This window comes from Schistosoma haematobium, chromosome 4 (assembly GCF_000699445.3).
Source record: "Schistosoma haematobium chromosome 4, whole genome shotgun sequence".
NCBI classification, from domain to species: Eukaryota; Metazoa; Platyhelminthes; class Trematoda; order Strigeidida; family Schistosomatidae; genus Schistosoma; species Schistosoma haematobium.
The window spans coordinates 35,084,020-35,109,623 of record NC_067199.1 but is presented as its reverse complement, the minus strand read 5'-3'; the positions used below and the strand labels follow the sequence as shown (position 1 = coordinate 35,109,623).

The following is a 25,604-nucleotide window of genomic DNA, read 5'->3' as shown; positions in this document are numbered from 1 at the left end:
AGTCACGCGGACCCCAACCAAGTAGTTTGCAGACGCCAGCAATATTTCTAAGGCATCTGTGGTCAAATACTAGTAGCTTACGAGTATCTTCTACTCTTAATGGCCATGTTTCGCTGCCGTAAATTAAAACAGAACGGACTGCTGCACAGTTTACTCGTCCTTTTGTTGATAGACGGATATCTCGCCTTCAACATAGGTGACGTAAGTTGGCAAAAGCCAAACAAGGCTTTCGAATCCGTGCTGAGATTTCGTCAAACACCAACCCATTAGGGCTGATCAGACTTCCAAGATAAGTGAAGTTGTCAACACGTTCGACTACTTCACTCCTTATCCTTAGTTCAGGTGTTGACGCATACCGGTCCTGAAGCAACAACTTGCATTTAGTGGGAGAGAAGCGTATTCCAAACATTCTGTCATTGTTGCTTAATGCTACCAGAAGACTCCGCATTTTATCAGCGTCTTCACCAAACAGGACTACGTCATCTGCGTATTCTAAGTCGATAAGTGGACCTCCTGGAAGGAGATCAATACCCGAGAATTCAGTCGACGAGAATGTTATTTCCATAAGCAGGTCTATGATGAAGTTAAACAAAAATGGAGAAAGTGGACAGTCTTGACGAACGCAAAAGCAGATGACAGTTCGCCATAAGCTCTGACTCGACTAGTAGTGTTCGAGTACAGAGCCTTCACAAGGTTTATGTACTTCTGAGGTACGCCTTTCAATGACAGACACTGCCACAGAATCTCGCGGTCTATGGGATACTGTAAATAATAGACTAAGCATAACTTAAGAACGGTAAATCATATAATAATAGTCTATGGATCAAAATAAAGCTTATAATAAGAGGAACATAGATATGTATAGTTTAGTTACTTAACAATTACAAAATATATGTATAGTATTAGTCCATACATAGACTCCAGCAGTTACTGTTCATTATTCTTGTCGGGATAAAACAGGCAAAAACAATAAAAAATGTTAATAAGAAATAAAGATCCATGTTGATTATGAATTACTATAAAATTTATTGAGATCATGAATCGATCAATGTTAGACGACCATTGAAAACCTGGAAGCACTGGAGGGCCGTTTCGTCCTAGTATGGGACTCCTCAGCACTGTTGAGGATTCGTGACTTCAATCAAAAACTCAACAATATTCACAACCCCATACTGATAAAATTTATTGTATTTTATAATAATAAGTAATTGAATATAATTGACTGTTGATGTTTTACATGACTTTCTTGAACATCTCTGTATGAAATATTAGGTGGATTTGATTTTCATTTATTCGATAAGTATACATGCATATAAAGTTCATAGTTTAATCTTGAACTATATGTCATAGATTTTAAAAAATGGTGTACATTGAGTGTAATGAACTCCTACTGACGAAAATATTGCCAAAACTAGAGTGTGTACTGTAAAGCAATCACGTTTGGAAGGGTCACTGTGAATTGAACGTGAACTTCCCTCATATGATACATTACCATTCTCCTAATCGGGGCTGATTAAAAGACCAATTACATGAAATAAACAAACGATTACAAAATATATATAACTCCAGGACAGACTGATGAAGGTGTAAAACTCAGTACAAATGTACAATAATTACAATTGCTACAGCTTTAAAAAAATAATAATCGGAGGAAAAGGAGGTTAAAACAACGAAAATAGTAAAACTATAAACACCGAGAAATATACAGAAATTTCATTTTATTTTCATTAGTTTAGTACTACCAATTATGAATACAAAGAAACTACTGACCAGATAAGGGAGTGAACTAAGGTTATATAAACTAAAGAAGTATTGTGTCAAGAGGTCATTATAGTTCTTCGGAAAAGTCCTCAGAAGCCAGAAAAATGCTAAAAGAAAACTACTATGTCTAATTAGAGCTCTTTTATAACTTCCAAAAAGTACCTAGACAATAACTGGGTATGACTTCCTCATATTAACTGAACAATTATCGATTTTTCTCATGACTTCAAGAAGCCTCTATAATCCAAGAGTTATATACAGTCTCATAAAAATACCCTGACTTTCTAAATAATAACCTTTCCAGGTTTAGGTATTAGTTAGGAAGTCAGTGTATAATTATTTACCTACGAGATATATTATAAATGTAAAACAAGACATTAATTAAATTTCAAATAATAATTTGTACATCCACATTAGAAACACTTACATAAAGTCATTAACAGCGCAAAATGAAGCTAAATCAGTTATTGAAAATACAATAATGAATCCATCACAAGTACGATAAGCTGTTTCTGTTATACCGGCATATGATTCTTGACCTGAATGAAATTGAAAACAATAAAAAGAATGTAATAATTAGAAGATTATGAATAGGGAATTGTAGAAATTAATTTATAAAAGTTAACTTTATCATAAATTAGAAAACACACTGGAAACATTTAGGAAATTCTTAGTTTAGATAAGGAAAAACAGCGCTTAGAAAATTTGTACGAAACTTCATATAATTAATATGATCAATAGCTAAGGTATTAACTGATTTTAGTGCCAGTGAGATATAAAATTGATTTTCTTCAATCATCTATGGATATTTTATTATACTTTTAGGAAATAGTAATTTTATAACTCTGTTAATTAGTTATATTTGTTGATTATAGTCATTTAACTTCATGATTTCGAAAATTTGTGTTTGTTTACACAGGCATTTATTGATTAGTCCGTCTGTGTCAAGTGGTACTCAATGTAATTTATTCAAATCTCGCTGTTGATCAGTGTATATGAAACATAATAATTAATGTGTATTCAGAAGTGGTTTCGCTTCATTTTTAGTTTAGATTAAATTCTCGTCTATCATCTTCCTTGTATTGTGAGAATTAAAGTTTCTTGTAGCATATATTTGAGTTCCTGCAGAGTACATCAATTAGTGACGAAGTAAACCCAAAATGAGGATTTCATTTGAACAGTTAAAAGCCTTTTTTGAGGCGTCAGGAAAAACAAATTGAACAAGATCAAATAGGAATCATGAAAGCCGTTATGTAAGGAATGTGTTTATGTCAACAAAATCCTGCATGCAATGAGCTATAAGCATCACACATAGTTTCAGTTAGTAATGGCATAAGTAAAAATCGTTTGAACGGTATAGTTGGTGCTACATTTTATTCATGGTTCGAAAAGTATGAAAAACTGCTTCATTTTAAGTTTTGTAAACCCGGTAATGCTGACCGACTGAAGTTGAATGATAATTAAAAATGAGGGACGCTAAAGATATGTCCTATTTGAAAAGACTCTTCAACAATAAGCATGTAACATACCTCGACAAATACGAAAACTGAGTTTTATACCTAGCTATGTTATGAGTGTGGATTGCTGACATTTTCTAAACTAAGTGAAAGAGATTCCCAGTGGTCAGTGATTTTCAGTAGCGTTCTAGTTGTTGTTGTTGTTAAACATTAACAAAGATCATATATTAAGTCATTGATCTGTATTTAAGTTGTATACAAATTTGTATTGATTTTTATAATTTACAGCTTTTCTATTTTATTATAACACTAATGACTAATGGATGTAGTACATGAGTACATAAATTATGACAATCCACCATCGTCAGCATGGATTTCAACACTAACATTCTCCGTCTACATAATTTTGATCAAAACGATTCTACAGATCTCTTCATTTTCCAACATTTTACATAAATTACTTACTTGCTTACGCCTGTTACTCCCAGTGGAGAATAGGCCGCCGAATTCGACATATATTATTAACTCGAAGTTGATGAATCAATATTGGAACTAAAAATGGTATCCCACTATGCTGGTGAGGTGTAGTAGTAAGCAATAGATATTCATCACGTATTATTAGACTAAAAACAATGCCAATTACACCAACTGATAACAACGTTTAATAAGATTTTTTCGGTAGAACATCTAATTAACAGTATTTTTGAACATGTCAGTCTTCAAAAAATTGACATCAATAGGTTATGACAAATTTTAATATTATCATAACTGATAGGTTCTGAGTTCGGATCCCGCGAGGCGGGGTCGTGGATGCGCACTGCTGACGAGTCCCACAATAGGACGAAATGGACGTCTAGTGCTTCCAGGTTTTCCATGGTGATCTAGCTTCAATTGACGCATAATCTCAACTATTGAAATTATCATAACTATGTAGTCATGATGACTGTAGATCAGTAAAATTACAGCACACAATAATTTCACAAAATAAACAAATTGACATATATAGCATTTAGTTATACATTTCTGTTATATCCTAGTGAAGATTACTCTTCTCTCAATACCGGGAAAAGTCTTCAACAGGGTATTGTTAAACAGAATGAAGAACTCCGTAGACGCCCAACTTCGAGACCAACAGGCGGGATTACGTAAGGATAGATCGTGTACAGACCGAATTGCAACTCTACGGATCATTGTGGAACAATCAATTGAATGGAATTCATCACTCTACATCAACTTCATTGACTATGAGAAAGCATTTGATAGCGTGGACAGAATAACACTATGGAAGCTTCTTCGATACTACGGCGTGCCTCAGAAGATAGTCAGTATCATAGGGAATTCTTATGATGGATTAAACTGCAAAATCATGCATGGAGGACAACTGAAAGACTCGTTCGAGGTAAAGACCGGTGTCAGGCAAGGTTGCTTACTCTCACCCTTTCTCTTTCTCCTGGTGATCGACTGGATCATGAAGACGTCAACACCTGAAGGGAAACGCGGGATACATTGGACATCTAGGATGCAGCTGAACGATCTAGACTTCGTAGATGATCTGGCCCTCTTATCTCAATCGCAACAACAAGTGCAGGAGAAAACGACCAGTGTAGCAGCAGCCTCAGCAGCAGTAGGTCTCAATATACACAAAGGGAAAAGCAAGATTCTCCGATACAACACAGCATACACCAATCCAGTCACAATTGACGGAGAAGATTTGGAAGATGTAAAAACCTTTACATATTCGGGCAGCATCATTGATGAATATGGTGGGTCTGATGCAGATGTGAAAGCGCGGATCGGCAAAGCCAGAGCAGCATATTTACAACTGAAGAACATCTGGAACTTAAAGCAACTGTCAACCAATACCAAGGTCAGCATTTTCAATACAAATGTCAAGACAGTTCTATTGTATGGGGCGGAAACCTGGAGAACTACGAAAGCTATCATCCAAAAGATACAGGTGTTTATTAACGGTTGTCTACACAAAATACTTCAGATCCGTTGGCCAGACACTATTAGCAACAACCTACTGTGAGAGAGAACAAACCAGATTCCAGCGAAGGAAGAAATCAGGAAGAAGCGCTGGAAGTGGATAAGGCACACACTGAGGAAAGCATTCAACTACTTCACAAGGCAAGCCCTCACATAGAATCCTCAAGGCTAAAGGAGGAGAGGAAGACCAAAGAACACATTACGCCGGGAAATGGAGATAGATATGAGAAAAATGAACAACAATTGGATAGAACTAGAAAGGAAGGCCCAGGACAGAGTGGGTTGGAGAATACTGGTCGGCGGCCTATGCTCCATTAGGAGTAACAGGCGTAAGTAAATAAGTAAGCTCGTGAAGATTAAATTATGGGTAACTTCTGAGAGCTATTAATGGACTATTATTATAAATATATTGTTATTATATAACTATTGAGTAACTAGATTATGCATATTTATATTCCTCTTATCATAAGCTTTATTTTCACCTATAGACTATTATTATACGATTTACTATTCTTTAGTTATACCCAGTTTATGAATTACAATCCTACACAATCACAGCCACTTTTTTTGGCTTGATCATGTACGATTGTTATTTTATTATTTTATGGTAATTATGTCATCTGTTTGGCTTGTATATAAACCAAGTTTATTTGAAATATATAATTCATACAGTAGAAGTTGTTACTAATACCATTCTGGATTCAACTAGCAGAGCTAGTAAGGAAAAGGATCAATAAAGACGATAGACTACTCAGATCGGTCAATATATGATTGTTGTGGCATATTGTTAAGATGATATAAATCGTATACTGATTGGCGAATAAATCATGTGATATTTAACGGGTAAATTTTATAACAATTTCAATCAATAATCATTCTATTTATGGCATGTTTATAACTAATCATTATAACAAATCATTATTACCACTATTATTATCATTATTAATTAGTAGTATTTTCCTCCACTTCATAAAAAATTAAACTTATCAATGTTAGTAGAAAAAAAAACAACAATTGAAGGTATCTACTAGAAACTATCAATAAAGTATAATGATTATATAAAATTCTTTTCAATAACAATAGGTAATGAATATAATTTTATTTTAATTTGATCACTGAAATGTCAACGAAGTTGAATATTGAATAGACTGTTCATAATAATAAATTTGTAATAACTTAATAAGTGCCAAAATAACAACTAAGCTTTATCGAGTTAACATCAATTGGAATAGTATCAGGAATAAATTAGACCAAGTAATTAGCATTGTTTTTAAGTTACATAATAGTAAATTAATTAGATTCAATTATTTGTGAGCAAATTGGTTGCAACTTATTTTATAGTCTAGATGTAAGTACTCAAGCAAGGTTTTGAAGGTGATAAGATAAATATGTTTTTCGTTCCTTGTCTTTCAGAAACGAAAGTGAACTTATTAAATAAACTTATGACTTTATAAGGAACTTACAACGACAGGAGTACGAATTTCTATCCGATTTGTATTACGAGCCAAAACATTATATATATATATATTTAGATGGTGGTTGGAAGTAGTCAACAGGAAACCCTGGACCCGGGTTTCGTGCTACTTGGCACTCGTCAGCAATGTGTACCTGTAATCTTGAGGGAACTGGTGCTCCCTGGCGGATTCGATCTCGTGTCACCCAGCTTCACAGTCAGAGACGTTACCACTGAGCTATCCGAGCCGTGAGTCGAGTCACCTAGACTGGTGGCCACATTGCAACATGATCGATAGCATTCGATCTGCACCAATAAGGACTAGACAAGCATGACATTGATCACCACCCAGTGATCAATCAATTGTGATATATTTATTTATTTATTTATATATGCCACACAATGATAATGAGATCGTGAAGAGATAGAGAATGAAAGGTGAGTATAATAAAGAGAAGAGCAACTATGAACAGAAATTAGTGAGTGAAATAATAATAATAATAATAATGAGATAAGCAGCTTAGTTAGGAAGAGCACAATGAAAAAGAATTCTTCCAATTAAAGGAGTTACTCTCACTTCTACGAAAGTAAAAGAAAGTTACAGCAGGACTGCCACTGTCTTCTATTCTGAGCCATGTCTGATAATGTCTCAAGGCACTGTATTTCACCATCTCTAAGACATTAACAAGAGATCCGTGAAGGATCAACAGAAGCCAGCTCTGTAGAACTTCTTTTCACACCACGACACCATGTCATAACACTGACTACTTCGTATTTTTTAACCGGTCACAGAATCGGCAAATAATGCACGACGTGGAATGCACTGGGACGATATTCATAGGACATGCCCAATCTATCGAAGTCGACGTTTCAAGATGGCGACACTAACTAGATTATTGTCGCTATACCCGAGCACACGATGCCGAACTTCTTCATTACTAACATGTCAATGTGAGCAATCGTTCGGAGACGACGATGACCAAACACAGAGTCGTCTAGCATCCTCAACTCAGAGGGGCCAGCTTTCACAAGCATGGAGCAAAACTGCTCTTATGAACCCGTTGTATATCAGATCTTTACAGTCAGACTAACATCAAGAAGGAGCCAAAAATGGACCAGATTGGCATAAGCCGCTCTGGCTTTCATTATACGTGAATTGATCTCACCACACACGCCACTACCAGCCCTTACCAAGACACACGAACCTCTCGACTACTTTTATTTGCTCACTATCCGGGGTGAGTGCAGGACCAGAGTCCTGCCAGTCTTGTAAAAGTACTTTACACTTCGAAGGTTCAAAGCACACACCATACCTACGGACACCACCAATTGACTAATTGCGGATTACATGACTTGGGTATCATCGCACAGTAAGACAATATCACCCGCATGCTCAAAGTCTTTCTCCAGGCAACAGATTCACACCACCATTACCTACATCCATCACAGCTGTTTCCAAAACGTCATCCATAGCAAAATTGAAGAGGAGTGACGAGATTGGGAAACCCTGTCTAACCTCACTGCTTGAGTGGAACAATGGAGAGAGGTGGTTGTATGCTCTCACTCTGTCTGAGGTGTTTGCATATAGGGCTCTCAAGATGTTAACTAAACTCCTCAGGCACACTCTTCTTCGATAGATAATCCCAGAGAACAGTCCAATGCAATGAATCGAAGGCAGCCCTAATGTCAAGCAACACTATGATTGTTGGCTCGTGATAAGCATGACGGTGTCCTAACATATGGCGGAGAGTGAAGATATAATCAATACATCTTCAACCAGAGCGAAAATTCGCCTGCTCCTTGAGAGTTAATCTTTCTCAGATTTTGAACAGTCTACGAAAGATGACGGAAGCCAATAGATTGGACACAATCGAAAGTAGACTCATCCAACAACAGTTGTTGCATAAATGACATGAACCCTTTTTTAAAACAGAGACAACTATCAACTTATTCCATGGTGTTGGAAAGCTATAATTGCCAGATGTTTGTAAATAACTCAGTTTCTTAACCAGAAGGTCGCCACTATTTGTGAAAAGGCCCGGAAGTAAGTCGTCTAAGTCTGGTGATTTGTGGAGCTTCAAGATTTTGATTTCCTTGTGGACTTTCGCCTCGTTAGGTGGGTCAGTCATCACCGGCCATGGAGGACAGGATAGCCTAACTAATGTCCCCGGGGCAGCGTCCCGGTCGAACTGTTACTAGAAAAACTGTCCGTTTTCCAAGACGTCGGCAGATGGTGTTGACTGGCATCTCACCAGCTTTACAGATTGGTTCACTCTGACAAAACTTCTTGCTGCCAGTGGCTGGGATAAGTTGAAAGAGCTCGCGGTAGTTACCAGATGTAGCTACTACTTCTAACTTGGTAGCACACACTGACCATTAGGCTTCTTAGTCATTACGCAAACTTTGCACAATTTCATTGCGTAACAATCGTCGTTTATGGTCAAACTCGCTGAAAGCCGGAGTAGACCGATGTTCTTCAATGAGTTGTAAGTACTTGTAGAAACCCTGTGCTCATTGGTGGGATGTTTTGAGAAACCTCAAGCGACTTGCCATTTTCATAGCGGGATGTAAATGCAGCCAGTATTCATTTATACTTTTCGGTGAGTTGATAGCTATCCTTAAACCTAACTACGTTTGGTAATTAGTTACAACAAACGCTGCAACCAATTCGCCTACATCGATCCATTCAGGATGATGAATTTGTTGGCCACTGAGACGTAAGATAAAATAAACACAAAAAGGGCATTATCAGAGTTTAGATTAGCAATCCAAAAGGAGCAGGAGTCTTGTACACAATCATTTCAGTGGTAGCTGATTGCTATATGATCAGTCTGAGTCCATGTTTGAGATACAGATGGTGGACTCCGGGTAGCAGATCGAGGATGACTGTGTCAATAGTTGGTGATAGACAGAAACAGATTATAGTCTGAGCAAAGTAGCTGTAGACGGTCACCGTTATCTGACTTGAAACCAGCAAGTCTAAATCGGCCACCCAAACGATTCTCCCCTCTGTTAGATGCTTGACCTGTGCATTTGGGTCTCCGGTTAGGACTACAATACTTGTCGAGCGCACTTTCTGCAGAACACTTGACTGGTAATAAAACTCATTCTTGATCGCATATAGGCTGAAATCTGTCGAAGAGTAGGTGGAGATGAAAAGATATCGTTTCTCACACCAACTTGTTCTCACGTTGGTGGAGATTCCTAATCTAAAAACACACAACCGACTGTTGATGGTGACCCAATCGACTAGAAATGTTTCAGCTTTAGCACTTAGTGCGACACCAATGCCAGCAAAACTAGACCAAGATGCTACAAGGTTCCCAGATAAATGTATGAGAAACAAGCTTTTTGAAGTGAAAGACAGAGAGTAAATTTGTAATACTGCACTAGAGTCTCAAATAAGGGTCTCGGATAGACATCAGACATCGATGTTGAGACTTTCTAAAGATATAACCAACCCTATTTGTTGTCTGATCTGTGTTAATGTCGGAATGCTGAACAAGGCCAGTTTGGATGGCATACGTGGTTTCCAAAAGGCTGGTTCAGAATTCTTATTCGGTGATAATATTCAACTTTCGACCAGTCAGTGACTTGAGATCGTCTAGATAAAACAGGGTTCCCACTATAGGCGATCTGATGTAGGAGTTGGAGAATAAAGGAACATATAAAATGAGAATAAAATGGAGAAGACAAGTGACGTAGTATAAAGAAAATGAATGTTACCAAATGATTGTGGATGTGCTTTGTCTGAATGAGAATTAAAGCGAGAATGATTTTTTCCAGTTGTAATCATCATTCGATTTGTGTGTGGACTGGGAAAATGCCCGGGTGCCCGAACCGTAATAGGCATTAACTCAAGGAAATTCAGGATACGTATCTAAAGGAAGATGCATCTATGTATTTTGTTTTACAGTGACCTGTAGTACGGTCATTCTATCCCTACCTAAATTTCTCATATCATATCTGTATTATTAACTTTCACTCCCGAACCTCTCTTGTTATTTATATATGTATGCCCTTGTTATAATAAAGAAATACCAATTAGCAATTTATCATTCTTAGCAAACATACTATTATTACAATTAACACAGATCATATTAACTTGTATACAATATTTCTCTCATACTATATTACACTCATGTGATTTCTAGACTAATGATTATATAATTCACTGTTATGCAGCTATTTATTATCCTTAAAATTTCAACTTAGTTGATTGAATATTTTCTTGATATTCAATTAATAACCGATGTAAAATTCATTATTTTTCTTAATGTATACAATTGGAACATTGATAATTTTTTTCTAAAAAAAAAATTAACTGCATTTTTACTTGGAACTTTTTGTTCAATATTCAAAACTGTTTATAATCTGGTAATTTTTTTCGTTTTTTTTTCTTTTGTACAGTCAGTTAATCAGTCAATCAATCAACCATAATTAATTTGTTTGGAATTTTACTTCATTATTGTGTAAAATACCTTGTACTCAGATCTATTACTTTGAAGCAAAGAAGAAGAAGAAGAAGAAGAAGAAGAGAAAACGATAGTCTTAAAATGCTTAATTCATATTTTGTTATTGTTTAAACCACTAGTTTGTTCTATTGTTTTAAAACTCATCATCTCACATGTTTAGAAAGAATAAAAACAGTTTACTATTCAATATGAATAAATGTATACTTGAAAAATCTTTAAATTGGTTACTATATGAATAGAATAGTAATAATAATAATCAAAATATGATCACATGAATTCGTTCCAATATTTTCCTAGTTGGTTTAATCAATGATCTATCAAAAGTATAAAACATATCTACCATCTAAAATAATCGTTACATGTATTATTATGAATATTAAAAGTACTTTCTAATACTATATAGAAAAAACCTATAGATTTTGTAAAAATCATCACTGTTAGTATCATTCACTTAAATATTGAAGTAAGATAGATGAAATAAGAAAAGGGAGAATGTATTAGGAGAAATTAAAGCTAATTCATATTGAGCAAAGATGGATAGTAGCTAGCAGTGGAATCCAGGGCGCGCGTCCCGTCCTATTTGGGACTCGTCAGCTAGATGGACCTGTATCTCAGAGTTGATGTTCACTCTGGGACTCGAACTCAGTACCGTTCGCTTCAAACGCCATCGCGTTATCCACTTAGCTACTGAGTCCTGATAGCCACATGCTTGTGCAATGGGGTGAAGTTTAATTCACTTGATTTTGTTTTACTTGAATCTTCCCATTGGTGTTTAAGACTGCAATTGATCAGTCTCTTATTGGCATATGTTGAGATTACATTATATTTATTTGTGGTTAAAGTATTTCAACTGTTAGTATGCCGTTCAATATATAAAATATCTTCACAGTTCATATAATGAATGTTAAATTATTGATGTTTGTTTTGAGTAGCAGTTTTAACCGTTGAATATAGTCGAAAGGATAGATAATAAGTAAAAAAATTTACTTACTGCAGATAACGGACTAACCTTAATTAGACCACTAAAAACCAAGAAGCACTAAATTTGTAAACTGTTAGATAATGACTCAAGGATCTAAAGATTAAGCGCTCCAGGCAAGTCATGAAGATCCTGGATTTGACTGGTGGTAGGGTTGTGGAGCCGCACTGTTCAAGAGTTCCATACAAAGGCGAAACAGTTGTTTAGTGCATCCTGATTTTTAATGGTTATTTAACTAAGGTCTGTCAGTGATCCGAACAATGGACTTCAACCATCTCCACTCTGAAATTATATGCATGATTATAAGCTTGTTCAACATAAACAAATCTCAATTTTCAATATTAGCTTTATAGAAGTAAAAGAAAAGAGAAGAAACAAATATTACTTCTCAATTTATTTTTCGATAGCACTCTGCACTAATATATGTATATATACAAATGAGGAGAAAGTCGGCACCAATTAGACGAAATAAAGATTAACTGCCTAGTTTATCTGCCTCTACGTGTATTTATCACAAAAATGCTCCTGTGAAGCTAGTTATATTTGGCGCACAACTAGACAAATACATAATCGTACTTATGAACATCGCCCCTCATGGTTGACCAAAGAAAAAAATTCGTGGGAAGCTCAATTGTGGCGAATCTAGTCAATACTGGTCATCACAAATATAAAACCTCAATGTTCAAAGTTATTTATAGAATCCCACTGAATTTGTTATATGGTTTTATAATCTGACTCTTGCATACGGCAGAAGCCATACAAATACACATTAAAAACCGAACCCTTGTATACAGAAGTTTATACAACCTCTGAATCTAACCTCGCCTTCTACTTAGATACTAAATTTTTCAGAACCTTTCACTTTTAAGATTTTGTGGACCTTGACTTTGTCAACATTTTGTTATTTTAGTCCTAAGTAACCTGTTTAATAATCTTATCCGATTTTCATTGCACCAGTTTTATCAATTATTATTACTAATCTCACAAATAACACAAGGAACATTTAGATTTACATTCAATTCCTATTCCTAATAATATGTGTAACCACTTGTAATAATTAACAGATTCTGAAAGTTTACTTCAGTTTTAACTTTACAAAAGTTGTGCAATTAACTGATTATTATATTATTGAATTGACTCAACACAATTTACTTGATATTGATATTATCTATAAACATAAAACTTATATTGTTAGTATAGAGCCCTGATGAAAAACTAAGTGACAAAATATATTTCTTTGTTCATCCTGTCTCCTTAATGTTTCAATGGGAACATATATTGAATTTAATTCAAAACGACTATTTTAGTCGATAAAATTTATTATTTAGATCATATTTTTTTATCTTTGTTTATTTTATCACTTACAAGTAACAACTAAGTAGTTGAAACGGCTTGATTAACATGATGGACAAAGTGTTAATTGATTTTAGTGCCAATGAGATATAAAATTGATTTTCTTCAATCGTCTATGGATATTTTATTATACTTTTAAGAAACAGTAATTTCATAACTCTGTTAATTAGTTATATTTGTTGATTATAGTCATTTAACTTCATGATTTTGTAAATTTGTATTTGTTTACACAGGCATTTATTGATTAGTCCGTCTGTGTCAAGTGGTACTCAATGTAATTTATTCAAATCTCGCTGTTGATCAGTGTATATGAAACATAATAATTAATGTGTATTCAGACGTGGTTTCGCTTCATTTTTAGCTTATAACGAATCCTTTTCCATTATCTTCTTTCTTGTGTCATGTGATACATCGCCTCCTGATGCAAGTACTAGTTCCCAGAAGCTTATGTCATTGATAAGTGCTTATCATGTACGTGTAATAAGGGTAGGATTATCTGGTAAGTAATTTCAAGTTCGAAAGAGAAGTAAAATTTGCATTTACTCTCTTTATTTATATCCTTCGATCATAATTTAAAAATACTTTCTCCTCAAAATGAACTATATTTACGTTCAGTATATGTTCTTTAATTTGCATCATACTTTAGGATAGTTATATATAATTTTAACAATTAAGTCTCGAAACTATGTTAAGAAAATCTGTTAAAAGTACTAAGAAAACTTAACATAAACTACGAAACATGTGACAATTTTACAACGGATATATAGTGTTCATGATCCTTCAATCTCATCAATGATATTTGTCTCACTCTCGACATGGTTGAGAGTTTACCGGATTACATGTTTTAATTAAATCTTTGAGAGTTATTCACATAGATCAACTTTACGGCTGCGAAACGTGGTCACTAAGAGTAGAAGATACTCGTAAGCTACTAGTATTTGACCGCAAATGCCTTAGAAATATTGCTCGCATCTGCTGGGATCACCGGGTAAGTAATAGTGAGGTTAGACGTAGGGTATTAGGGAATGATGGTAAACCAGCTGATGAAGTTGTGAATCTTCATCGACTGAGATGGTTGGGTCACGTGTTACGTGTGCTTGAACACCGATTACCACGACGCGCAATGCTGACTAGTGTTGGGGATGGTTGGGAGTCACTAGCTTCTAGTCTTAGTCATTTTGGTAGATACAGACTACTTGGTTGGGGTCCGCATAACTATCGTAACCAATGGTTGGAGACTCTGGGTGACGTGGCTCAGAATCGATCACAATAACAAAGGTGTATACACTCTCTGTCTGCCCTTAAACTGTAAGATTAAAATCGCTTCGTATCTTTCTATGAACTAATTCTTTCTTCCTGTACTATGTCCATATATGTAATCTTTCTTTTATATATTACTACCACTGAACTAACTACTTCTATAAATCCGGTGTTCATCTTGTTGTGCTGATGAGTGAGGTGTGGCAATTTGGACCGATGCATATATGTGCATGGTCCTACGTTGTAGCTGACTGACTGACACGAAGATCAACACTGTTGAACAGAGGATTATTATTGAGAAAATGAATTTCTTAAGATTGTTTGATTTATAGTTTACAACATGGATTGATTTTTTTAAACAATTGTTGAAAAAAATGGAAAATTTAATTACTATCTTATTCTTGGTCCATGTTTTCAATTACTTATCGATGATAAATATGTTGAAAACATGTTTATTTTTAAAATAATGGTTTATTTATAGTATAAAAATAATTTTTAGTAAAATAGGTAATCATTTATATTGGGATCATGAACCGATTAGTGTTAGACCACCATTGAAAACCTGAAAGCACTGGACGACCGATTCCTCCTATCATTGGACCCCTCAAAAGTGTACATCCACGAGTCTGCACGAGGGACTCGGACCCTGGACCTTCGGTCTCACGCGTGAACGCTTAACCGTTCGAACGATGGGTTGACTTTCAACGGTGTTAATGTCTAACTCCAAACAATTCACGATAACCATTGATATATTATAAATTTCGTTGTAACACTTCTATTGCTAAAGTTAAATCATTATTTTTAGATGTTCTATAAATTAACATTATTTATGACGTTAGTTGATAAAATAAGTTAATTATAAAAAACACATTTTTTAATGCTTCTTATAATTTACCTGGATTCCAGTTTAACGTGACTTGGTTTCATTATAATTTGAAATGTTATAAAACCTAAACTAACTAACAAAGAACGTCAAATGTTACTTGATTATGTCACTAGTGATTTGGCATTCTGTCAAACACTACAGTGGAGATCGATAACATATATTATTGATTTGTCAGTCATTTTCAAGGACAAACTCGTAGGTTACATAATTTACGATTATACTGAAATGAATATCATGACATTTATCAAATTTTGATTGTAAGAAATGTCTGAGTAAAAATAACCGACTATTTTGACCAAAATAATTTCAATAGTTGAAATCATGAGCCAATTGAAGCTAGACCACCATAGAAAACCTGGAAGCACTGGACGGCCGTTTCGTCCTAGTATGGGACCTCTCAGCACTGCGCATCCACGATCCCGCTCCCCGCGAGGTTCGAACCCAGGACCTATCAGTCTCGCGCGCGAGCGCTTATCGACTAGACCACTATGCCGGCATATAAAGGTGTTAATGTCTAACTTCAACCAACCCACAAAATTGCACCACCGGCTCAGTGGCCCAATGGTTAAGCGCTCGCGCGCGAGAATGATAGGTCCTGGTTTCGGACCTCACGGGGAGCGGGATCGTGGATGCGCAGTGCTGAGGGGTCCCATACTAGGACGAAACGGCCGTCCAGTGCTTCCAGGTTTTCCATGGTGGTCTAGCTTCAATTGACTCATGATTTCAACTATTGAAATTACTAAAATCTCCACAAAAACCCCTTCTGACAAAATCATTTCGTCTGAGCAGTTGAAAACATTATAATATCAAAAAAGATAGTTTTGTAAAGTTTGGCTTATTTTCATAAGCTCATTTACGAACAGAATAAAATCTTAGCCGGAGGATTAGAGGAAGCGTAAACGATTTGCTTAAAGTCTATTTAGCTAGAGAAATGAGCCAGAGTAGAGTTTTTAACTTATCAAGAGTTGATACTGTAAGAAGTTCGTAGAGTATTTAATTCGTAGTTTACATCGTGGACTAACTTCAAATGGAAAACTGTTGAAAATTAGAGGTCATTGGACAGTTGTTTAGCCCTGGTATGAAACTTTCCAGAAGCGAACACCGAGAGCTAATTCAAAGACTAAATGCAGAACTATCAGACTTATTGTCAGGCATGCTGCCTTTCAGACTATTAAGATAACACCCAATATGTTACATCTTCATGAATTATTTGATGCTTAAAAGAGTATTTGAATGTAGGAAGAAAAGAGCTACTACCTTCATTCAAATACTCTTCTAATCTATTTCAATCAGTCCCTGATTGTTTGGTTCAATATTAGATTATTAAACAAAACTTATACGTGAAGTTTGTATTGATTCGTCAGTCTTTTTTTTCAACTGTATACACTTTTTTAGGAATGGAATATTTAGTTATCGCACCATTACTTGTGCTATTTAAAATCAGAGTTCATTTAGATAAAATGTGATGAGTATTATTATTAACTTAAACTCTAAACAAAAGTTAGTTTACATCGTATACACTCAAAGTACACGAAATACACTACTAAACAAAAAAATGAGTAAAGTTAAACAATTATAGTCACAAAAGACGACGGCAATCTAAATACACTAACAAATTTGCAATAACTTCAACAATATGAAGCTATTCCAATAATCTAAGACCAATGTTTTTATTTCTATGAAGGTTCGTTCTTTTCAAAGTAGTGAGAATTCTATTCACTAAAAAACTTGGTGGGAAGTCAAGCAACTAGAATTTTCAGTAATCATCCTATTTCATCTCCAGCCGGTAGAATAATGACATGCCGAGGGTGTGGTAGATGTCATCAGTGTTATTAGACAATGCTCGGACGATATCTGGAAATGACCAAAGTTGAGAATGTTTTTTATCAAGTATCTAATCAGTTGCCTGAATATACTATGATGGCTGTAATATCTGAAGGTTTTAAATAGATTTTTATTTAGTTATAGATGTACACTACGAGAAATTACCGGACTAGAATGAATCAGTTACTAAGTCCTTCAATAATTTACCAGCTGATATCAGTCAGTGATAAAAATCAAAACAAAACTAAACAATTTTTAAATCCTTAATTTTAATACAAATATCTTGCTATTTGTTGGTGTATTACATAACCGTAAATTCAAGAATTGGTCAACAGATTTACGAAGTACGGTAGATATACAGTTTATGCAAATTACAATTCATGGTAATTCGTTCTAGTCATATTACTGTAAATAATCGAACACACAATAACTAAAAGCATGTGGTAAACCAATATTTTACATACCTGTAAACTGTTAAGTCATTAATCAATTGAAAAGATAATTTCTCTACTCTATAATTGATAGGTCAACCAAAAGTGACCAACATTATGTATGTCAAGTCCTTCTTAATGTCGATTGTACTATATCGATTAAGTTTCAGTGTGGCCACTAGTTTAAGTGACTTGACCTACTTTTCGTGTTATTTGGTGCTTATCAGCAAAGTGTGCCTGTAATCTTGAGGAAACTGGTGGGCGAGACTATAATTTATGGACGAACCAATCAGGTATAAGATAACAGGTCTCGGATCCTTCACACAGGTTTATAACCCTTATTTAGCTCTAGTAAGTAGGTGGACACTCTCAAGGTTAGTTTAGCGTCGCTCAAAAGTCGTCCATAATTTATAGTCTCACCAACTGGTGCTCCATGACCAATTCTATCCTGTGCTATCCAGCTTTAAAGTTAGAGACGTTACCACTGAGCTATTCGGGCCACGAACGACATCCTGTAGAGATAAGATATATTTACAATTGATTGGTCACTACACAGTGACCCATTTCATATACACATAAAGTCCTTTGTAGTGTTGACTGGATTATATTAATCAATTGCACATTACTTTATTTATTGTTTTATAAGGGCAGAATGAAAATTTTATATTTATTGGCATTATTTTTTTCGTTGTTTATCTACTTACCGGCTGTGTCAAGAACTGAAACTTCTACGTCATATCCTCTTAAAGAAACTTTTTTCAGATAAGAATCCGATTTTGTTGGTTCATATTCATCAACAAACTAAATAATCTGGAATCAAAAAATAACTTGATACAATTCTCACTTCGTCATACATAAATTGCAATGTTAATGCACTTTTACCAACAGTCCCAACACCTAACATACCAATATAGATGCGTTCCAAAGGTAATGTCATTTTGACTAAAATTCAATAAATAATTTCTACTTTTCTTGTGAAAATATAAATAAGTTCCGTTCCCTTCTGTTTTGTACACCTTAATTGTTAGTATTACTGTTGCAGATAAAGATTATCAGGAGTCAAATGATTTTGTCTCCTTAGTTTCAATACACTGAGATAGATTCAAATAATTGTCTGAAAAGGAGAAAATAATATTAACATTTACTAAACAAAGAAGGTATTGAATATAATTTATTATATGATGTTAAATAAACAACTTCGAGAACTGAGGTATCCTCTCACCTTTTGCTGAAAAGTTTAATTTTATAAAACAGATGAAGTATGGAAAACGGTGGAAATCGCCATTTCACCCTGTGAAGTTCGATTTTTCTATCAGTTTTCGGCCCTCTTTGTGATATCTAATCATCCATTATACAATTTTAATTGTAGTCAGTATTTACAAAACCTAAGTTCCGGATATTTTATTCTCGATCTTACTGCCTGGACAATTTACTGGATTCTTAAAGTTGCAAGCGCATATATGGTAAAGTCTGATTTCTGCCCTGGTACGTTTTTGAAGCATAGTCGACTAGTACACACGTAACTTACGACTCAAATAGCGAGAGGTCAGGGTCAAAATTATGAACAAATACGTCCGAAGTTTGGGTAAAAGTCATATCCAAAACCCAGTAAAAATAATAATGTTCACAGTAACAGTTTACAGTCAGTTAGACACTTTGAGCTTCTCCTGTAACGCATACTATTTGTGTATGTAGTGATTCACGATGTTCTCTACTGGATGGTGGTGTCCTTAGTTCGCTCTATAAGTTGCGTCGCATGACTGATTAGTCTGACTTTAAATGGCTCGAGAGGGCATATCGATTATTCTCATATACGTATCGGGGGTACAGAAAACAGCACTGTATATATAAAGAAGTTATGGGAATCGAGGATGATCGTTAAGATGAAAATTTAAGATTGATGGACACGTTTTACACGTTACAAATTGCAAGGGTTATGTAACCGATGTCACTACAGTCGCCCCTAACTTTGACATATTCCAGTGTTTAGTATGATCCATGGGAAGAGGCCTCATCCCTATTGATTAACTTCTTCATTTCCTTGTAAACACCTATAGAAATTAAGGGTAAGAATGAAAATGAAGTGTTTTCTGACGAGTACACGTGTTTAACCTCCTAATTATTCCCGATCATAAAGCAACAGGATGGTTTCTGGTGCGACGTGATAGCAGCTTTATTTTTTTTATTTAAACACATAAATATTGGTACAAGAAGGCACCAGATACATATGCGCCACATAAATCTCATTTGATTTGTGTGAGGGCTGGAGTACTTCCTAGGTGCCCAAACCGAAGCGGGTGGTTTTCTTAGGAGGCCACACCCGGAGCCTTCGATCTAAAGGTCTGAACATTAAGACAGTGGAGCAATGTCAGGAAATGCAGTCCCATGGTAGCCGGTGACCAACGATTGGTTCATATGCCGTTTGTTCCTTCAGAATACTGGAACCCATGTGGACTATTGGTTTGGAACCAGTGTTTTCCAACTTCCCTAGGTAGGCTCTCCGTGTCCACCACTTTAACTTAAACTGAATCTTTGATACATAACTAGAGACGATAGAATACCAGAAATAGGTAATTCCATTCTGTACTATCTACCTCTGTTGAGATTTCCGCGACTGACCTTACAACAATAAAATGGGAAACAAACAATGAGTTAAGAAATAACCTGTAGAAATATCATGTCATAAACATTCTGGCCTATTCGACACAAAGAACTTGCATACGCCATGGAAATCCGACCCCGATTGTCTCCTCAGAGGGTGATCACGGGCTATTAACCACAGAGAACTTGGACACAAGTTAAAACTATGGAAAGGATGCAGGCAAAGTAAACGTGACTCTTCACTTTAACCGGAGACAACTCAACACAGTAACCCCAGAGTTATTCTTAACTCTCTTCAAAACGTACACACAGCTCTACCTTGAAGTCCACAATTTTTTTGCACCTTCCCTTTTTCGAGACATGAATCTCTTCGATCAAGTACAGAGAAAGGGAACCAAACGTGTGGCGGGTCTAAAACAAATCTTACCAAGACTGACTTCAACACCTGAGATTATTTTCGTTGAGCTACAGGAGAATAAGAAGCGACCTGATAATGGCATATATATTAAGTACACCAAGTCACCCCAACACGAGTATCCTATCAGAACATTACCACTACGCTTCTCAAAGCAACTCACCAAAAACTGCACATTAAAGAACAAGAACCCAGGCACGCTCTCACTTTTTCTCATTAAGAGTTGCTCCTATTTAGAATGCTTTCCCAGGCGAAGTGACCACAACCCCTTCAGTGGACGGCTTTAGGAGGAGACTTAACAAACACGTGCCAATCCATGGATTACCATTTCTCATTTGAGCCAGCTGTGTTTGGTTGGTCTCATAATACACTAATGCTATTATCACCATATCACGACACAATTAAGATGAAAATGATGATATTTACTGAAAATTATCATATCACACTAATTCCTGTCTTGCTTATTATCATCTCCATTTTCCCTTGTTTTACATTTCGGTCTTCTCATGCTGTCCACACTACCAATTAACTAACTTATGATTTCTGAAATATTCATCTTATAGAAATCGAATTATCACTTTGTTATCTTTGAATTACAAACAACCAGCCCCGTCTGATGATCTGATAGCTGCCGGTATCCAGGATCCCTAATGTACTGAAACAAATGCACTCACTCGAACTAAAGAATAATCAAATCTGCAAATAACTAGCAGAATTATTAAAATTAGTGCAGTCGAGTGACTAGACTAACACCCATTGAACATTACCAATTACATGGAACGGTACTGAAACAAGAGGGTGTAAGGAAACCAATTGATTTACACACGTTAGTGACAAAGATATTGGAATTTTATCACGGATTTGTTACAGACAATCTACTTGGCGAATGGTGACATTTAGTCAGTATGGCTTCCAGTTGTCTGTAAATGCATACAACCAAAACCTAATGACCAACAGAGAAAAAGCCTGCTAGAAAAAGGGCAATAAATCATTAAGGACGTCTTGAAAGGGGCAAAATAACAGTAACACAAACGTGGATCTAGACGTATTTGACAAACATTTCATTGGAAATAAATTGATACGACCTTAGGATCAGTTAAATACAAAGCTCGTTTAAATGAACTAAATTTGATAACACCACCACCAAGAAGGATTTTCCACATACATAGCTTATGGGAACCAACTATGCACACTAAAACTAAAATCCTCAAGAGAAACAGCAATCCAAAAAGATAAAATAGCTTTCCAACAATTTAACGGGTGAATATATGTTGGATCCACATAAGACTATTTTAATGTGAAATATAAAAATCCTAAAGAACTTTTAATGTAGTTTCACTTGGCTTTTAGGATCGATTACAAGCAATACGTGGTTAATGACTCTGAGTAAAAAGATTAAGCAACGTTATGTGGCGGCTTGCATGTAGTCAGAAGGTACTTTGCGTGGAGTGAGTGGGGAGGACTATAAAAGAGAAGATCAAGAGGCGAGTCGATGACCCATCAAGCGGACACGATGTACTTACTTTTACTACGTAAAGCAACAAACGAAAGTCAACGTCGGCACAAAGTCTCAACGGCTATTGTTTTTGAAATTACCACAGAAAAACTATTTATAATTAATTACTCATCGAAAATGTCAAACAAATCTTCCTGAAGCCATTGAATGGATAACGACATTTACAACAAAAGTCTAAGCACACTAACCTCATGTTTTGAGCTTGAAAGTTTTTATTTCAACATTTGGGTTTATTTAGGCTGTTCATTTTCAGCTGATTATGGATATGTCTAGAACTTTGATATCCTGATTTATGCACACTAAATGACAACGTTTTGGTCAATAGTGTGTTGAGACATGCAATTATCCAGTTCAGAGGGAGGGGAACGATATTTTTTTAACACTGGACTACCTGTCGTGTTTGCAATTTTCAGGTTGAACAATTGAAAATATATGTAAGGCAAACACAAGATGAACTAATAATTTGCACAGAACAGATTTCCCAAAAGGTCCCAAGAAATACGTTAATACCGCGAGTGTTTTTTTCAAAATCAGGTCAGAGTCTTTTTTCACTACTGATGCAGAATGGTCTGAAGCTATTGATATAATAACAACATAGACTGAATAACCATGAGTTGGCCGCAAACATATTAGTAATGTCAAAACATCATAGCTCACGATTCCATCCGTCTCTTTATTCTGCACGGGCAATACATTTCCTATCATCTTCTATTGAACGTTGAAAAATTTGTGTGTCTGAAAAAACATAACCTCACGTCCCAAAGGTTCTGTTCCACGATTCAAATGAAGTCCTATTCACTACTAGTCTGGTTCCTTCTATCGATGGAACGAGGGACACTTGTCGGCACGAGCTTCCTCAGCCCTGTTTTGAATACGAAAATTAATTTCTGGTTCACTTCTTTTTGCTTTGTCGTAAAAGTGAACCTTCTGATTATCTTTAACATAGATTTTGTATGCATATATATGGCTCTTTATCGTAAAGTATTCGTGTCTTAGTTATTATTTTGCACCGTTCATATTATAGTAGTACGTTGGTCATATGTCACTTGTTAGACTCAATCCAAATTTAATGTTTTGAGCATAAATGTAATTTGTCACAGGTGGATTGACACTGTTAAGACTGCGATTGTCCGACTACCAGAATTTGTTCGTAGTTGCCCCGATCTGTGGTTCGCTCAACTAGATCACTATTTTATGAGACAATAATAAATATGATAGAATTCGCCACCGATATTTATGCTCTGTCCTCCCTCCTTCAATCGTCAAACAAGCCAGTGTCTCCATTTTGGGTCCGTCATCGTCACAGCTATACACCATATTAAGACGAAAGATAATGAACCATCTATCTTAATCGGATGGCCAAAGAATACAATGCCTTTCGAATGAGAAATATTGCGTGATAGGTCACTATCATAGTTTTCACCTCACCTACAAGTCTAAGTTAGTGACAACACATTTGGTGGATCAGCCCGAAAACAAGGATGGATGCAAGTCCTCCCACGCTATGTCCAACAACTTTCGAATATTAAGGCCTGGAATACCTCTCTATCTCACTTAGTGAGTGTTGTGGATGGAATAATGGAAAGAGGTCTGTAGCGGTAAATAAATCCCCAAAATAAATAGCACTAAGTTTTCGCCATTGGATGCTGACCATATGTTATAGTGGACTCATCTAGCTGAAGGCGCTCGGTCAGGCATCCGCACCAGATCACGTGTGGTAACGCCGTGCTCAACATCAACCGCAATCGCTAGCCAGATTAGATCAGAGAATTCCGATATATTGGTCATCGCCAAATATACTCTTCCGATCTCCTCGACTCTGTCTTTTGATTTCTCTGGGTGGGAACGAAATATATTAGAAGGTGTTACTGGTGGAAGCGTTGTCAAACACTGAATACCTGTGACATCATCATTGGTGAGACCGACGTGATCTGGTACACCTAATTGCAACTGTGAGTCTGTTCCTTTCTGGGATTTTTTTATATATCATTGCCTTATTTTTTATTTTTTTTTAAACATTGTGATTTTTTTCGTGTTTTTTCTTGGATATATATATATTTTCCCCTCGTTCATTATCGTACCTCATACTTCATCATGACTGAACAGATACCTAAAGTACTCAAGCTTAAGACTTTGTCCCCGCCTTCGTTTCAACTCATGCCTTTCTGGCCCGACAACATCGAAGCCTAGTTTTGCTACGCAGAAGCCGACTTCTCCGAGCACGGCGTGATCGACACACGTGCGCAATTCCTCGCAGTAGTCAAGGCACTACCGCGCGAATTCAACAGGTACGTAACACCTAGTATGTTTACTAGTGATGTTTCCGATCCTTACGAAATCTTAAAACGCTCGATTCTTAAACGAGGAGACCTAACCGATCGACAAAGGTTAGATCAACTCTTCAATAACATCGACCTGCAACACGGTTCTGCGACGGACATGTTGCAACGGATGAGAGAGGTAATAGGCTCAAGAACTTTCGACGAAGGTCTATTCAAACAACTCTTCTTGTCAAAACTTCCCCAACAGGTGCAAGCAGTTCTGGTCTCGTCCCAGAACAACGCCTTAGACGAACTAGCTGCATCTGCCGACCGCATTCTAGAAATTACGAAACCTTCTACTACCGAGGTATTTTCAGTCAAAGAAAGGCCTCACACGACCCAGAATGATATAACCGACTTACGTCACACACTCACGCGTTATCTTAGTCTTCGTACCGACCGTAAGAGATCGCGCACCCCACGTAGAAGCATGTCACGTAGGCGATCTGTCTCTAGACCACGAGAGACAGATAACCCCGACTGGTGTTGGTATCATAACCAGTATGGAAAGTTTTCCAGAAATTGCAGAAAACCCTGCAATTTTCCCAACACGAAACCGACTGATTCGAAAAACAATTCGGGAAACTTCCAAGCCAGCACGCGTTAACGGCAACCGTAGCCGGCGAACAAAGCCGTCTGCTATTCGTCACAGATGTGACAACGAGAGTTCGCTACCTCGTCGACACTGGCGCAGAAGTTAGCGTTCTCCCAGCAAATCCTAACGGCCGACTACACGAATTGACCCTAAACTTACAGGCGGCAAACGGAAAACCGATCGCTACGTATGGCAAAAGGTACGTTTACCTTAACGTGGGTTTACGCAAACCCATCCACTGGATTTTCGTTATTGCAGATGTTTCTATGCCAATCATTGGTATGGATC

General features: G+C 36.2%; 1 protein-coding gene across 1 annotated transcript in view; it reads right to left on the bottom strand.

Moving 5' to 3' along the window:
* The window catches only part of EDEM2_1 (ER degradation-enhancing alpha-mannosidase-like protein 2), a 28,189-nt gene extending 5,701 nt beyond the window's left edge, over positions 1-22,488 (bottom strand). The window contains exons 1-4 of the mRNA XM_051216271.1: positions 22,408-22,488; positions 18,713-22,346; positions 18,573-18,669; positions 2,189-2,300 (exon numbers count right to left, since the gene is read on the bottom strand). Of these exons, the coding sequence (XP_051066848.1) occupies positions 2,189-2,300; positions 18,573-18,669; positions 18,713-18,805 (302 nt within the window). The 5' untranslated portion in view covers positions 18,806-22,346; positions 22,408-22,488. The remainder of the gene's footprint in view (positions 1-2,188; positions 2,301-18,572; positions 18,670-18,712; positions 22,347-22,407) is intronic.
* Between the last annotated feature and the right edge of the window lie 3,116 nt (positions 22,489-25,604).